Source organism: Gadus chalcogrammus, chromosome 4 (assembly GCF_026213295.1).
Source record: "Gadus chalcogrammus isolate NIFS_2021 chromosome 4, NIFS_Gcha_1.0, whole genome shotgun sequence".
NCBI lineage: Eukaryota > Metazoa > Chordata > Actinopteri > Gadiformes > Gadidae > Gadus > Gadus chalcogrammus.
Genome location: NC_079415.1, coordinates 12,179,190 through 12,196,792, shown reverse-complemented (window position 1 = coordinate 12,196,792; position 17,603 = coordinate 12,179,190). Strand labels below are relative to the sequence as shown.

The window sequence follows — 17,603 nt, the reverse complement described above, 5'->3', positions numbered from 1 at the left end:
TAATGCTTCAAGGCAAAGAGGTCGCAGTGTCTGTCGGGCACATGGTCGGGCAGTGGGCTAAAAGTCGGTCACGAGACCCCAACCGACCCAAAGTAAACAACACCTGTTTTTTGTATCAATCACTTCACTCGGACGACCTCCATGCTCACAATTATTTTGGGTGACAACTTCGCTCCGCAAAGGTTGGACGTCCCACATACACTACACATGCAGCCGCACCTGCACACATAGGCTACACATTTTAATACTTTTATTCGGATCTTAACTTACATTGAAAGATCACTGATCTAAACATTGAAGGAAGTATGTTACAGTTTTTAGTATGGGGCTGCCCAAACATAGAAACCTTTATGCCACATTGCACCTTGGTCTTCAGATTGATAGTCTATTATGGCAGAGATGGAGCAATACTTTTAAAGCCTATTTGCGTTTGGTTACTTTAGTCCACAGAGTTGTTACCCATTCAATACAAGTTTGTATACATGTCCAAGGCTCCCAAAAACAAGAACAATTAATGTGTAATTAAAACCTAACTTTGTGATACTGTTTACAAGTGGTTGGTATTTTAAAAGCTTAGTGTAGCAGATGTCTATATACAGGTCAAAGCAACATCTTAACTCTACATTAGTCAAATACTTAGTAGAAACATCTACAATGGCGATATCAGGGGTATTTGGGACATTACTGAAGATATGTAATATTCAGATATTCACAGTTGAACCAGTCCATTTTTATGTGTTTGTGTATCTTTGTTTCCAATTGCACTTCATTGATGCCTTGTGTTACGAGGTCCACTAATCTATCATGCCTAGCAATGTACAGGCCTTTGTAAAAAAATGTGTCCATTTAGGATGGAGGGTGAAGACTGCAGTGTGGATCGTGACAGGGGTACCAAGTAGACAAGTTGGATTTCGTTGGAAGAACTTGGAGGCGGGCTTTGATAGTAAAATTGAAAACATCCTTGCCAATTGACACTATGGGGTGAGAAAGGGAATAATTTGCAGATGGTAAGCACGCTCATTTTCCTTGGAGACTTTTTTCCTTGTCCAGTGCGCGCACACACACACACACACACACACACACACACACACACACACACACACACACACACACACACACACACACACACACACACACACACACACACACACACACACACACACACACACAAAAATAGGTCTTTATGACAGGTATAATAATATAATATATGAATAGGCCTAGGAATAGGCCTAGGCCTAGGCCTATAGGACCATTCCCCTGTGCACGCTGCTTATATTGTTGTAACAACAAGTAAAACGTCTGGCGCTCCATAGCCCAATGCGTGTGATTATCTGCAGATGGAAAGCGACCACTAGATGACACCACACAGCAATAAGTAACTGCGGCTATTTAGGGTGACGTTTCAAATTTGACCGTGCAACTGCTACATTTTAATTACCATGTCTTTGGTTGCGTGGCAATAGGTGTCTTAAGTGGCTTCCATTGACCACTAATAACTTTGGTACGGGGACAGGCTGCAAAGTCCCAACAGGACGTGTCTGTCATAGTTGACGGTCAACACCTCCTACCACACTTGCCATCCAGGGTGGACTATCAATCTATTTTGTACGAGCGTATTGCTCTCTCAGCTGGCGGCCCTCTACATTCCTCTGGGTTCTGGCCACGTGTGAACCGTTTACCGCGTGTGTTATTATTAGACATGTCCAAATTGGCAAGCTTCTGCGGGCATCGAAAACACTGCCGAGGCTGAAGCGTTCAAAGAGGAAATTTGTTATCCACCTTTGTGTCACCCCTTAGATTTAAGATAATGAATCTTAATAAAATATATTAGCCTGTGCATTTATGCGTAATTCACAGTAGCCTATATTAGACCAGAACTTACCTCGTAACTATCCTTGTTTTTCATTTGCTTATTCACTCATTCATTTGTTCCTCCACGCTATCCTTAGGTGTAACAACAGCAAGGTGTGTATTGATGCATGGCAGATTCCCATGGGTTTCTGTGCACTCTCTCGTCACCACGAGACCTTTGTCCCATAGCTTAAAAGTGTTGGTAAGAGCTAGTAATAAACAACGGGTCAAGGTTTGTGTAGTGCTGAGTCCTCGCCCCGGGCTCACACGCTGAACACACATTCAAGTGAGCGCCCCGAGTTTGATCCGGCGCTGATCATCCAGCTGCACCAGCTCACTATGGGCCCACATGCCGGCCACGCACTGACTTTTATTCTCCTGTTGTCATGCGTTGTCACAGCGCTGGGTATGTATTCTCCACTTCCTACAGGGGATCGAACAAATCGGGAATGATCAAAGAAAACCCGGTTCAAATATCACACGATTCAGCCGAAACAAAACAAGTTTTCTTTCTTTGTTAACACGAGTGGTGGTGTTGTTTCAACAGGCCAGACCTGTGAAGGCCGGTGTGGAGAAAGGTTGGAGTCCTGCTCTTGCCATCCAACGTGTGCGTCTCTGAAGACATGCTGTGGAGACTATAAAGTGTACTGTGTGGAAACCCAGCCTTATTCAGGATCCAGTTTTGGTGGGACAGATTTCACTATCCTGCATGCAACTTTCAATCCAACTTCACAGATTGTATGCCGGTATGTTATATTCTTTCCCCTCACAACGTGTCTGAAGTCCTGTTCTTACCAGAAGTTTTCTTTACTCGCCGTGTTTTGTTGGTTGCAGGTTCAACAATGCTGTCAACACGGTTGGATATGTGGACGAACACAGACGTGCTCACTGCATTTCGCCCTTATTGTACCAAACTGGATGGGTTCCCTTGCATATCTCTGCCGATAACGGCACAACCTTTACACGAACTGGGGCCTGGCTGTTAGGTACAACACACACTCACACTCACACACACACACACACACACACACACACACACACACACACACACACACACACACACACACACACACACACACACACACACACACACACACACACACACGCACACACACACACACACACAAACAAACAAATGTACATATGACGACATCCCCAAAACACACACCACATCATTATTCTTACCCTAAGTAAATCTGCATATCACATTATAGTCTTGGGATAGTATTGTTGTTCATAGCTATTAATGAACATTAGGGCAAACAAATTAAGTTGTATGAAACAAAGTATGCATGTGGTGTGTATATATGTATAAATTCATTTATTGGTTCCTACAGTACATACCGGCAAGTTGGATGCTGGCTTCAAAGCCGTGTTGGAAAATGCAACCCAGTGGCAGTACTACGGGACCCCAAATGTAGGAGGCCCCCTGAAGATGGAATGGAACTCATCTCTGGTCAAAGCAGAAACGGTCAACATAGAGCTATGGGGCTACAGCGAGACAGGTGAGCGGGTCAGCACCAAACGACACGCCTGTCTATCCGGCTCATTTCTAGGTAATAGTAGAATAGATAGAATAGATGACCCTGTGTTTGTGTCTCGGTGTTGGTAGGTGAGCCGTACTCTGAGGCTTGGCACGGGAAGTGGGAGTACCTGTACTCCCTGGCCACGCGTCAGCCCAACAACGGCGCGTTTAGTTTTGTGCCTCAGCCGGCACAGCATGGTTTCTCTGCCTGGGAGCTGGGCAGCGTACGCATCAGCCCCAGCACCTACTCGGACGGCGAGTGGTGAGTGTGGCCACATACCCAGACACACGCACACCCTTTGGGGCTGGGATCCCATCCAAGCCGGCCACAGCTATTATATATTTAGTTTTATGTTGTTGGCACTTGCTTGCTTGGTAGTAGCCGGGACACATGTCAGCAAGCATATCGGATTTTAAACAGCATGTGTTAGGAAGACATATTCCATGTCAACAGCAGGGGGGGTATGGATATCGCCATTAGCATGGGGGGATTTAGCTTGCCGTAGTCAGGACAGCATGAACCCAAGGTTCCGAAACCCCATCACCAGCCTCCTGAAACATGATATTACCTCATTAGTATCACTTAGTGTTCAGGTGCGGCCACCTAAAGGTCAACTGTGGCTGAAGATGACTGGATGGTTCCGTGACCCAGGAACGTGCACGCCTTGTGGACCGAGGACCACGCTCTGGCCTGGCACCTGGGTCAGGAGTTCAGGCAGAACTCAGCCGCCTGGGCCCTGGAGAAGTGTCTGGCGTGGGATGCACTGGAGGGCCGGCTGCCTAACTTCCTGGAGGAGACCATCGACTGCCCCTGCACCCTGGCGCAAGCCAGGGCCGACACGGGCCGCTTTCATGTAGGTATGGGGAACGCCGAGAACAGTGGACTGAGAGGGAGGGGAGGAGATGTGCTCCCATATTAGGTGCTTCCTGCTCTATGTAATGCCTGGTGCATCCATTGCACATTGATTCAAGCTTGGACTATGTAATGTTATGCACGGTAGCTATGTTATGTCTCAGAAGGTTGGATGAACTAGAGTTTCTAGTTCATAGCAAGGCTGTAAAAGGTTTTGCACTCGCAGATAACCTTATTTTAATCACCCTGTTGTATACATTGGTATTGCATACTTTACCCTGGCTCTAACTATGTTGCTGCACGTGCTTTTTCCTTTATTGAAACGCAACTGCATTATCATTATTATATACACCAAACATCTATCTATTCTGGTGTTAAATTATTTATAAATGAATACTGGTGTTTGTATCATGAATACTTTATAATGTGTCAATTTCTCAGACCGACTATGGGTGTGATTTGGAAAAAGGAAGTGTGTGCACTTACCATCCAGGAAGTGTCCACTGTGTCAGGGCTATAAATGCGAGGTGGGTTCTATAGTTTAACTAAACACAAGAATTCATATTTACCTGCTTAGTGTGTCCAAACAAGTTAGTTAACATATTCATATTCACCTGCTTAGTATGATCTGACAAGTTAACATACTCATATTTACCTGCTTAAAGTTAACATACTCATTATCACCTGCTTATTGTGTCCAAACAAGTTAACATACTCATATACTGTAGTCATTTGCTTAGTTAAGCTTTTGCCTAGCTTATTTATTAATCTGTCTCTTTACACTAGTCTATGTCTTGCACTAGTCTATGTCTTTACACTAGTCTATTATTTACACTAGTCTATATCTTACACTAGTCTATGTCTTTATACTAGTCTATGTCTATATCTTATACTAGTGTTGTTCTATTCTCTGCCCTGTAAGGTGACCTTGGGTGCTCTGTAAGGCGCCTATAAATAAAATGAACTATTATTATTACTATGCTACTCTGAGTCTAATTCTACGTGTCTGTCTGATAGTCCAAAGTACGGAGCAGGCCAGCAGTGCTGCTACGACCACTCTGGGGCCCAGGTCCTGACAGCCGACTCCATCGGGGGGAGCACCCCGGACAGGGCCCACGACTGGGGCTCGCCCCCCTACCGGAGGCCTCCCCGCATCCCGGGCGTGTCCCACTGGGTCTACGACGTCCTGAGCTTCTACTACTGCTGCCTGTGGTCGGACCACTGCCAGTACTACTTCAAACACCGGCCCTCCAGTGACTGCAGGTCCTACCGGTCGCCTCGATCAGGTGACGGCCCCGCTCTGTACGACCGCATCGTTTCCCCCTACCTTATACCACCCGCAGCATTTGGAAAACACATGGCCCTGGTCTGGAGGTCACCCTAGTCATAACGTTCCAATGGTGTCCATCGTTTTGGAGTATCAGGACATCTCTGCCTTTTTACGGTTCCAAATCTATCTTCCTTGACAAACCAAACTAAACCACGAATAAACATTGCATATTCATGTTCATGTTCTGCATATTGGATTTTAAATCCTCATTCACACCACCATGCACACTGGCAGCGCCAGGCATTATCTCCTCATCAACATGAAATGCATTTAATGACATTCAAATTTTAGCATTTATATTGTAGTTATTACCATTTATATTCTCCTATTCTTATATTCTTTTGTTTTCTTATATTTTCAACGCAAAAACAATATGCCCGATAGTAAATAGATGAAAGTAACTCATAACTAACCACGATGGGTAATTGTGGCATACGTCTGTGCTCTCCTGTTATTAGAATGCAAACGAAAAAATATTAGAATATTAGAATGTAAAAAATGTTAATCCTGTTGCTGTGTCCCATGGACATGCCCAGGCGCTGTGTTCGGAGACCCCCACTTCATAACGTTCGACGGGGTGACCTACTCCTTCAACGGCAAGGGGGAGTATTCCCTGGTGGTCTCGGAGAGCAGGGGGCTGGTGATCCAGGGTAGGACTACACCCGTCTCGCTCCCGGACGGTAAGGCTGCACAACACGCTGAGTGGGTAACCAGTAACCAGGGACACTGAACCAGTTGCAAGGAACCAGTAACCAGTACCTAGGAACCAGTACCTAGCAACCAGTAGACAGGAACCAGTAGCTAGGAATCATTAACCAGTAGCCAGGAACCAGTAGCTGGGAACCATGAACCAGTAGCCAGTAACCAGTATCCAGGAACCATGAACCAGTAAGCAGGAACTATGAACTAGTAGCCAGGAATCATGAACAATTAGCCAGGAACCATGAACAAGTAGCCAGGAACCATGGACAAGTAGTTGGAATCATGAACCATGAACCAGTAGCCAGGAAACATGAACCAGTAGCCAGGAACCAGTAGCAGGAACCAGTTGCCAGAAACCAGTAGCCAGGAACCAGTAGCCAGGAACCATGAAACAAGTGTGGAAGCAACCACTAACAATTCCTGGCTGGATGGGAGCTACATTCAAAACAAGAATACAAAATCATCATAGCATAAGACCTCCTAAATGAACAATGCATATTCATGTACAGGTTCTGCATATTCACATGAACACATGGTTTTGAAACCTTCATCCACACCACCAAGCACACAGGGCCCTCTAGGCATTATATTCTGATCACCATTGAAATGCATTTAAAGAAATATTCTAAGTTTACCTTAGGTTTATTATTTGATTTGATATATTGTTTATGGAGGTGTACTTATATTGCAGTTATTACAATTTTTATTCTCGATTGTTTTCTTATATTCTCTTGTTTATGCTGCTGTAAGAAACTACTGCGAACGCGACAAAGGTGTCAGCCGTGGCCATGAGGGAGGCCTCCTCCGATGTGATCGAGGTGCGCCTGGGGGGGGTCGGGGACCGGCTGGAGGTCCTGCAGAACCAGAGGGCCCTGTCCTTCACCGAGCAGAGTTGGATGGACCTGACTGGTGAGATGCCCCGGGCTCCGGTTCTGTCTCCCTCTGTGTCGAGCTTGTCTGTCACTATCTGATGCTGTGGTGGGGTAAGGCGGTTTTGATTCGTGGCTAGCCGCAACATCACGCTTCAATAGTTTTAGGAAGGGAATCTGCCATTGCCAGTGCAGACTCAACACTTGTATTTTGCTTTGAGAGGGGTTATTTTGGGGAAGTGTAAAATTAGCTTGTTTGATCAGATGAATGTCGTGGTTGGTCTCGCTCACATAAGACGGCACCCCAGGCAAGATTATGGCACCCCCAAAATTGTCAGAGCAGTGAAGTTCCCATTCCCGATCCAACCGTTAATCATTCACTGCTAAATGCAATTGTGAAATGTGACAAATGATATCGAGATAAGCACTTCATTAAAAGGACGTTTGATAAACTTCATTTCAATTGGCATCATTAACCTTTGGATCCTCGGTGACTCATTGAGCTTGTGGGGGATAGCAGGGAACAACAAACATTCACACACTCTCACATAACAGTGCACTCAAACCATACGGTTGATGGAAAAAGAACTAAGCTTAACTAACAACGTTAAGCCAAATAAATGTAGATGTCACATCACTATGGTCCTTTCCACTTCTAGAGAATCAGTCGCCTGATTAAACATGGACCTATCACTGAAACCCTGAACTGGAACTGTGTTCCAGGAGTGTTTGTGTTTTCTCCGAACCCCAACAACGTGACGGTGATGTTCCCGTCCGGAGCTGGGGTGGAGCTACGCCTCATAGAGGGAACCGTGACGACCACGGTGCTCCTGCCAGAGGACTTCCACGGCGCCACGCTGGGCATGTTGGGAAAAATGAACGGCGACCCCGCCGACGATCTGACCACCCCCGACGGCCAGACCGTGTCCATCCAGAGCACTCCCCAAGAGTTGTTTGAATTTGGAAGCCACTGTGAGAGACTTCTAGAAGTATATTTCAGATGAGTTCTCATGTTCTCACGATGTCGCTGTCGTGTTTCAATCTGCGCCCTCTGTCTTTCTCTGCATGTGTTTTCCAGGGGCTATTGCCAACGAGTCTTCGTTGTTGACCTACGATTCCGACTACCTTTTGGACACATACTTCTACGCTCCCCGGCATGACCCTAGTTTTATTCCTGCGTTTTCCATCCCCGATAATGAACATGATCCCCTGAAGGAACAGGCCTCCAAGATATGCTCCGGAGATGGTGATGCATATTGCAGGTATGACATCACTGTCCACCAAACCCTAGGGCTGTCCTTCACACTATCAGTTACAAACTATCGCTGAACGCTATTGTTTCAGCAGTGAACGATACCTAAAAGCAGATCTACATAATCTAAACATAATGATAGATAAATAAACATACCTTAGCTATACTATTGACACAGGCTCTGTTATTATCTGTCCTGTAGGTATGATGTGCTGGTGGGCCGCAGTCCAGCTCTTGGGAACGCCACTAAGATATCCTACCTGAGTCACCTGGCCCTTGTGGACGACCTGAAGCCAGGTGACCACAAAGTGTTATGGTGCATTGTGACTGACTGAAGGTTGTTTGAGCCAGTGTGAAGTCTGTTTTCTTTGTACTTTTCTGAGTATAGTTACAATTTGTGTTATTTTTGTGTGTTCTAACCCCTGCTGTGGTGCACACTTGGCCAGGTCATACTTGCAAAGGAACCAAACATTAACAAAACGTATATTTTTAAGCCTTTAATTATTGATGAATCATAATCATTCACAATCCATTAATACACATTTGTAGATGAAAGTGCTATGTTAAATGGTGCGTAGTTTACCACCAGGTTCGATGTTGACTAGCCGTTAGCCTCATCACAAGTGGCAGTAATCACCCAGATGTATGATGGATAGATTAACCTACCAGTGGGTACAGTACTCTGGATATGCTGGGAGGCACTTATTTATCATCTACAAATATATCTTTGTTTTGTAAATATTAAGTTCATCATTAACTAAGAGCTTATAAACAAATTATGACTGAATGTTTCTATTCCACGTTGGCTGGCTTACCAGAGGAACCAATCGTCTCGTGTTGTTTTCTAGTGGTTTCCTGTGGCCATCTGTCCCCGCCAGCCAACGGGAAGAAGTTAGGGACCCGCTACCTGGTGGGAGCCACGGTGAACCTGTCATGTGACGAGGGCTACGGTATGACGGGCTCCGCACAGCGAACCTGCCAGGAGAACGGACTCTGGTCGGGGGAAACCACTACCTGCGTGGTTCCAGGTACCGATATACCACGTTCAGAATGATATAATCTAAAAAAGTAATCTGACACGTGTCGTAGAGCGGACCAAACCGCCCAATCACAGGTCAAGTGCGATCCGGCCAGCCTGCCCAAACTCTCAAGGTTTTCCATCAGGTTCTATGTACAACCAAAGGGTCACATGAGAGTCTTAAATCAATACTAGCTGATCAGTGAAAGTATGACTGAATGACTGAAAGAAACAAACTCGTACACAAGATGCTATCGATGGTACCAGACAGGAAAATGGTTACAATTATTTTTCTTATTTCAGATAACATCACTGGAATTGTGGTTGGATCAGTCATAGGAGGAATTGCACTGATCCTAATAGTAACAACACTCATACTGAAATACAGAGGAAAAAGGTATGGTAAACTTTATGCTCATAAAATACACTTATGTTTATATAAATACAGCAATACTGAGTGTCTATGTGTTCCGTAAGTAAAAAAAAAAGAAAGATATATATTAAAACAGTTAGTCAATAATATTATAAAAATATATACAACACTTAAAATGTATGGTTCCTCATGTGTTTCTGTTTTTTGTTGGCTCATTCAGTACGGCAGATCCTGACATGGTTGTGAGTGAGGGCTTCTAAACAAGATGAGAACATGTTTTTATCTCACACGTTGAAGATGAAAACTATGCACTGTTTAAAGTTACATTTGACAAGCTGGTGGAGAACCGAAGTGATCGTAAGGCATCTGGATATTTTGGATTAAATATCCTCCACATCTAGATTTACTATCATTAACACTCACTGATTTATGCTTATTTATTTAATATCAGCATATATTTCTATATTTCTTGGTATAAGCATAGCAAAGAACTATCTCCGTAGCTATTGGAGCTTTTGAGTTTCTGGAGAAGTATCCCTGTGGTTTGCTTGGTCTGATCTAAGATTTGAGATTAATTGTAAAAGTTAAAAAATGTCTACAAATGCTTAATTAATTCTTTAAGGCTTCAACTTATACAAATGAAATAAACATATATTGAATGCTTATGTTTTGTATTTTTTCTGACCTGCTTTATGTGAAATTAGGGAAATCAAGTGAACACACACACTGTTCAGAAAGTGTATGGAGTATGTGTTGGAGTAATGCCCAATTGTGAGTCCCATGTCTGAACTCACTGAACCATTTTCCATGTGGTTTCCTGAAGGCACGGGCTCAGCTCAAAGCACTTTGACGACCTTTGCATTACGATGTTTATCTTACTCAGCCATATTGATCTTCCAGATATAAGAGGTGCCATGCCCAGCTGTTAAAATGAAGATTAATACTGTGAAGCAGGTATACAGCTTTCAGAGGACTGACCGATCCACGTTCTGATTGACATATGGCCTTCAATTATACACATAAGAAAACAGATTTATTATTTGTATTACACTACCCAAGGTTAATACTTTGCATTGTCATCAATTTTAGTTTCTATGCAACAAAGTGTAATCTGTCTATGGATTGCGTCAGGTTCACATTAAAACATTCATTGCCTTATCGCTGCAACAACGAATGATGACAGCATTGTATAAGATCTCTCTCTACCTCTATCAGAATGACTCAGATGCACTGAGATGTTTTTGCCAAATTCCACACAACCTTTCAACTGCGTCAGCTATCCCGCCTCAATTCTTTCACTCGTCCACGATGTCACCCAGGGGTGCTGTTGTGTTTTTGACCCGAGTACCCCGACCTCTTCCGCAAGATGCCTAGCACATGTTGGGTGTCAACCTCGTTCAGGGATTCAGGATTAGTATTGTACATAGAAAGGGGCTCTGTTCTTTTCTCTGTTGTGAGGCCGTTAAACTGGGTGCATACTCTGCTCCTTCACAGAGCACCAAGACCAGAATTGCTATGGCAAAACAACAAAGACCGCCAGTATGTGACCGTACTGCAGAGGACATGCACTGAATGCGGTTCCTGAGTCATTCAGCAACAATTTGCCATGCACACCCTAGGGTAATAAATATAAATAATTAGCATTATCCCATTCTATGTGGTCAATGGAGGAGTAATGTGAGAGCCCATGACATAATACCTTATACCATAGGTGAGGTTTTCTGCTTCAATTCTACGTGTTAGAGTAGATTGGTTATATAAAGAGTGGTTATCATTTACAGTGCACAAAGCTGGCCAGAAACCTCTCCATTCATTATGTGGTAGTTTCAAAGGACTGCTTGGGAAAGAAATATAGCTGCCTGATTTTATAGTGTGAGGGCGTTAATCTACGCGAGGACATTCTGTTGATCAGGGTGGTGCTGGGACATCTAGCAGGTCGTGTGCGGTGCTATCGTCCGTCCTCACGGTTGTTCCCTGAACATGGGGGAGCCACAGAACAAGGTGTTATCCCGTCCCATATTTCGCCGTGATTTGGGCTGGGAGCCTTTCCCAAACTGGACGCAGCCACACCGCATCTTCAATCAGGACTTTGGCCTGCCGCCGCTGCTCGAGCCCAACGACCTGACATGGATCGACTGGGCCAAGAGGAGGCTCTCCACTTTCTCCTGGCCCGGGTACACGCAGTCCCCCATGCTGGCCCCGTTCAACGGCCAGCCTCCACTGCAGAGACAGCTGTCAGGGGGGGTGTCTGAGATCCAGTCAGGTCAGGAATGCTGGAGGATCAGCCTGGATGTCAATCATTTCTCTCCTGAGGAGATCGCCATCACAACCAAGATGGGATACTTAGAGGTATCAGGTACTGGAAATCACTTCCTTTGTACTTAAAGACAAACATAAATTGACATCAGTGTGAGCTAATTTCATGCTGTTAATTTCAATGGATCAAGACTATAGAAAATATTAATAATTGTATATAATCCAATATCGATTACCCTAATGTTGAGTTGTTTACGATTTTTGATTATCATATATTATGATCAGGAAAACATGAAGAAAGACAGGATCAGCATGGATCCGTTTCAAGGAATTTCACCCGGAAATATAAGTGAGTTTAATTTATGCAACAAACTGAAAAATCTGAAAAAATATTAAAATCAACAGTTTGAAAGTACTGCCTCTTGACGTGTATGATGCATGATGTCAAACTGCCTGTCAAGTCGATGGTTGTTGATCTTCTTTTGGATGTAATTCCTCAAGGCTACCACTGGGGGTGGACTTGCAACACATCAGTTCCCTTCTCTCTGGAGACGGAGTGCTGTCTGTGGAGGCTCCGGTGCCCGGGATAGCGACCAGTCACCCAACCACGGAGATAGTCATTCCCATACAGACCAGTGAAAGTTGTAGCCAGAATATGTAGCTATAAACCAAGCGCGGAAAGCCAAACACAAAACCCAACTAACATAGCCGTCCGACAATACACCACTTAGTGTTGCATTTTTACTAGAACTTTTGAGTCAAAATTAACTCCTACTTAATTATAATAACTTGCTCTTGTATTTCCACACTCTAATGTTTATTTCATACTAGCACCAGTAGTTATTTGGGCTGTAGGCCTAATGCTTTATTTCACAATGGCATTGTAATGCACTTTTTCTCTTTCATTAAAATTACAACATTAAGCCATATTGTTTCTTACAAAACTACGAATGTGTGTTTGAAAATACGTCCTATACAAGCTAACCATCAAAGATTTCTAACCATAAACAATTGTTTATGGTACAGCTTTAGGTTAGGCCTAGCAATGGAACCAGTTTGACCCAAGAATGACTCTTCTGGATGTTGCGTCCTAATCTTATTAAATTAGAAGAGATTTGTCAATGCGATTGTATATATAAAACACACACGAGTGACTGATGCACATAGTCTTAATGTTAGGCCTCCTGTACAACATAATATTTTGAGATTTGTATTGTTTGTGACTTGACGGAAAGAAGGTATTATGCAATTAAATAATAATTAATTAATATGGCTAAGATATCTGTTTGGCAGTACCCTGTTCCGATGAGGAAACATATCATCCCATGACTTAACTGGGTGTTGTTTACTCTGAGCCGAAAAAAAAGGACTAACACACTCCAACTCTTTAGCACTGAGTGTTCTCAGCTAATAAAGTATGAAATACATAACGTGCCCATGTTATCTAATGCCACGGTGTGAAGGGCTGCCCAGGCTGCCTGGCTTGAGTCCCATTGGCCCCAAAAGGCCCCTGGACCCAGGCCCAGACCGAACAGGAGACACATGGGGACGAGGACATTGTCCCCCTCCACAACCCCTCTCCACAACGAGTGTATCAAGTAACAATGGAACACGGCCACCACCCGGTGGTGGCCGTGTTCCATTGTTACTTGATACACTCGTTGTCGCCTTCTATCACATCAGGTTGTTCAAATTGCCCCTTACATTGATATGAGTCCGCACAATACCCCAGACGGTGTGTATACCCAGGATCTTCTGCCAGCCCAGGGCTATTATCATTCAATGGGGGGGGGGGGGGGGGTGTTAGTTATTTAACTGCTTTGCTTCAGAAACTTAAAACCGAGCACGCCTAAATAGAAGCTACCATACTCTGGCTAGATATTGAATGCTACAAAATATTTTGTCATATTTATCAGAAATGTATGCAGTAGGGTTTCATAATTAAAGGCGCAACGACACGACGCCTTGCACTGTTAGTAAGCTGCATGGAACTGATAGTCCTTACCACGTACTGAAGGAGACTGTTCACCGGGCGGACAGGAATAGCGCGTCTCTTGACTGGCTCTCTGGATGGCAGTAGCGTTGGCAGGTGTCCGGTTACTTAAATAAACAAGCATGATTGACGTCTTGGTATCTTAGTTATGCAATGCTTCAGACTAGAAGAGGTCAATTTTCATTCAGAATATAACTTACACGTTGATTTGACAAGGTCATAAAAACCTTTGCCAGAGTATTTAAGCTTCTGGTGGACCACTCTCCGATATCTTCCAGAGCCAGGGACACTTCTCGGCCCTCTAAGAACAAGATGCAATACTTTTCCATGAGCAGTAGTGCAGTTGTAACTGATGAGAGATGTTATTTAATGAATAATTATGAATGCATATATTGAAAAGAAGCATGTTTGAGAAATGGACAGGTAAACAGACAGACGGATTTATAGATAGATCAATAGATTTATAATTGATAGATTGATAGATCAATCAGCAGATAGAAAGCTCAATAGTAGGTGATCAATCAATAAATAGATGCACGAATAGATTGATCAATCAATGGTTAGAGAGATTGACTGAAAGACAGTAAGATAGAAAGATAAAACAACGATGATATTCTTAATTAACCATTTGTAGATGACGATCAATAGATAGATAGATAGAAAGATGGATACTGGTAGTTAGAAGATAGTAAGATAGACAGAGAGAGAGAAAAATGCATCAAGACATCCCACCATCTACCATAGCCCCTGCTGGGTCTCAGTGGCAGAAGTGATATGGTGCTTTTATGGATGTTGGCAGTGACAGCACCAGTGTCTTTATGGCTGTCGGCTCACACCCGATCTGTCCCAGGGGCTCCGGAAGGTTGCAGAATGCCACACGGACATGGTGATGTGTATGGTATGCCATTAAGGGCTTGGATTAAAGTCCCCAGAGCACATTGTGTGATCACTGGGATAGAAGACTAGGCCATTAAGCGGCCAGTAAATGCCATCTGTCAGCAGAGACAAACTTCCTGAAACTTGGACCGAGGGGGCCAGATACTCATGTTCAGGGCTGGTCTCGGAGCGCACGTCAGTCCGAACACATTGGAGTCTCTTTTTGAGATGCACCGGATTGGAGTCTCTTGAGATTGAAAAAAAAAACTGTAGGATTTTATTAACCTATATCTCATCTCAAGTCAAGTAATGATTTTTCAAATATGGTATCATGATCTCCTGATTTCAAGTTGCAGAAGCTAGAATATGTTTGAATTGAAGCACACATACACACTGGCACACATACAAGCACACGCACAGTTCTTGGGAGCAGTAGCTGGCTAGTTATTTGGCAATGAAAGTAGATGAAAGTAAAGAACAAGATTCATTACCAATAAATACATTAAATTCACTTAAAGGTATGCCCTTCCATGTATAATTACTTAATCAGTTTACAGAAGGTGACTTTGATAAGACCTTTATAGCAAATATACCCTATTTTCGGTCTGTCACCGTTGGTGGGGGATCTCCATCCCCCTCTAATGGTGACAGAACCCTTCCTTGGAGCAGTAGGGGAGAAACAGGGTCCAGGAAGAGCATGGCGTTTGTATTCCAGATTTCCTATGTTATCTCACATTGTTAATGCTGCCGAAGACAATATTGTATTTCTTGAATTTCCTCCTAATTCCAATATCTCTATTGCTCTTTGGTAGTTTCCATTTTTTAAAGGATCATACAAGTTAAGTCGGTGATAACTTATATGATTCCAATATGACATAAAGCAGCATATAGTATTCGTATAAATACATCTGAAAAAGTAATGCATTAGGGCTTAAGTTGAAAAATGTGTGTGTGTCAATCTGTCCAATTTATTTATTTTCATATTCTTTGTATATTCCACAACAACTCTTCAACATTAGTTAGATGGTGACATCAGAATGGCATTCATAGATTGAGTAATGGGATTTTACACAGTATATACAAAAAAATGGTTTGTCAGGTGCAATGGTCACCTAGAAGCTACTTAATAACCTAGCTCACTATTTTACTATCTTGTATGATCTATATGCAAGTTTTATTCAGAATAAATAGCCATCAAACAATAACGTTGATGCCAAAAGATTGAATATGGATCAACAAATCCCAATTTAGTATTGCTACTCATATTGATTAATTATCTTATTTTGACATGTAACTTCAAATGTGAATACAACAGTACTTTTAAAGAACAAGGGAGTGGCCACAATAGAGACATCTATAAATAAAGAAAGGCAATGGGGTTTACCTTAGCATTGCTAGAATAGGAAATAGTTTGGTATGCTTGGAAGTTTTATGACACCATACCAAAACTGTCAACTTCCACCAGGCACCATTCTGAGTGGTTTATATTACATATTATGGATTATGTTTTTACATTATTTGTTACCTTCCATGTATGCTATAAATCTACTTTAATGGTACACAGTGGATAATATGCTTTTGTTTACTATAACAACTGTACATCATAACTCTCTTCAAGTGTACAAACAGCTGAAGGCAACACTTTTGTCATGTTTGTTGACTGTTTGGAAATTAGGTAAATAAGGTTGAAGGAAATATTATTTTAAAAAGTGATGCCTATGGATAAGTTGTCAAATCAACTCTAATAAGCTTATTTCCAATAAATATAAGAATAGACTCATTCAATATGTTTATTATTATCTCTCTCAAGAAATATAGCAGCACAGTTATGAATCATTGATCACTATCTGTTCATACATATATATTCAATCCTACAGCAATCAGAGCCACTGGACTTCTCAAAGGTCTGTTATTTCATTCATGCATTCATGTCTATCTTCATAACCTGATGAGCCTAAATTAAAACTTTGACTTTTGCACATAACAAGATCTACACATAACTGTATTTTGCTTCATTATTACCCTGTAATATTCAAATTGCTTTTTTGTATATTTATCTTTGTGAATATATAAAAATAAAATATCTAGCATTTTCTATCTCCCTAGAATATTATGTCTGACTATGTTCTGTTGATCTGACAATAAAGGACTTGAACTTGAGCTGAAACATATATCCTAAGTAAAGGAACATTTTAAAAAATGTGCTCACAACTAGTAAATTAGCCACCTCTTGGACACCAATCTGCTAAATGTACACAGTATAACCATAGATCCTGGATGACGATCCTATTATGAAATTAAAATAAGAACAGCCATCAGTTCAGCTCAGTTTACGGATCAGAGTTTAATATTTCCAGTTTAAATTTGTTCTAAATGGTCTTGACTTCTTGACTTTACACTCACCAATGCACATCTGCCTACAACAAGAAACCTTGCACAATTAGACTATTGTTAATTTATGACAATCATATTTTTAGCCAGGTTCAAGTGAGTTGGTAGCCAAAAAAATGAAGAAAATGGTGAATGAGGTGCACATTGATGTTGTAGCCTCTATGTGTGTGCCCAATGTTTTACAATTCTACCAGGGGGCAGTTGGCATGTTATTTCTACCGTATCAAATAGCAACTATAGTGTGCTAGCAAGAAAGTCTAATCTGTGCCAGCTAGATTACTAGCTATTTAAAACTTACCTAGTATTATATAGCT

At 42.5% G+C, this 17,603-nt stretch overlaps 2 protein-coding genes across 3 annotated transcripts; both read left to right on the top strand.

Moving 5' to 3' along the window:
• The first annotated feature begins 87 nt into the window (after window positions 1–87).
• LOC130381621 (sushi domain-containing protein 2-like) lies at window positions 88–10,465 on the top strand. Of its 2 annotated transcripts, XM_056589300.1 has the most exons (18): window positions 88–182; window positions 851–1,007; window positions 1,950–2,257; window positions 2,399–2,597; window positions 2,686–2,837; window positions 3,189–3,356; window positions 3,464–3,638; window positions 4,029–4,230; window positions 4,671–4,756; window positions 5,247–5,515; window positions 6,096–6,239; window positions 7,012–7,170; window positions 7,854–8,102; window positions 8,209–8,392; window positions 8,585–8,679; window positions 9,231–9,410; window positions 9,704–9,797; window positions 9,994–10,464. In XM_056589300.1, exons 3-18 carry the CDS (start codon window positions 2,191–2,193, stop codon window positions 10,031–10,033), a joined length of 2,463 nt encoding a protein of 820 aa, XP_056445275.1. In that variant the 5' UTR covers window positions 88–182; window positions 851–1,007; window positions 1,950–2,190; the 3' UTR covers window positions 10,034–10,464. The 2 variants fall into 2 exon arrangements, with proteins under 2 accessions (XP_056445275.1, XP_056445276.1); XM_056589301.1 differs by lacking the exons at window positions 88–182; window positions 851–1,007 and having other exon boundaries at window positions 2,078–2,257; window positions 9,994–10,465.
• Window positions 10,466–11,532: 1,067 nt separating this feature from the next.
• LOC130381522 (heat shock protein beta-1-like) lies at window positions 11,533–13,398 on the top strand. The gene is made up of 3 exons (XM_056589171.1): window positions 11,533–12,129; window positions 12,315–12,378; window positions 12,531–13,398. The coding sequence occupies exons 1-3, from the start codon at window positions 11,754–11,756 to the stop codon at window positions 12,688–12,690; spliced, it is 600 nt and encodes a 199-aa protein (XP_056445146.1). The 5' UTR covers window positions 11,533–11,753; the 3' UTR covers window positions 12,691–13,398.
• The last annotated feature ends 4,205 nt before the right edge of the window (window positions 13,399–17,603 follow it).

Excerpts from the sequence above, each read along its gene's own strand:
- LOC130381621 (XM_056589301.1), top strand. The coding sequence starts at position 2,191 with ATGGGCCCACATGCCGGCCACGCACTGACTTTTATTCTCCTGTTGTCA. Across the intron at positions 5,516-6,095 it reads CTACCGGTCGCCTCGATCAG|GCGCTGTGTTCGGAGACCCC; the intron begins GTGACGGCCCCG and ends GGACATGCCCAG. Across the intron at positions 8,103-8,208 it reads GTTTGAATTTGGAAGCCACT|GGGCTATTGCCAACGAGTCT; the intron begins GTGAGAGACTTC and ends TGTGTTTTCCAG.
- LOC130381522 (XM_056589171.1), top strand. The coding sequence starts at position 11,754 with ATGGGGGAGCCACAGAACAAGGTGTTATCCCGTCCCATATTTCGCCGT. Across the intron at positions 12,130-12,314 it reads GGGATACTTAGAGGTATCAG|GAAAACATGAAGAAAGACAG; the intron begins GTACTGGAAATC and ends TATTATGATCAG. Across the intron at positions 12,379-12,530 it reads AATTTCACCCGGAAATATAA|GCTACCACTGGGGGTGGACT; the intron begins GTGAGTTTAATT and ends TAATTCCTCAAG.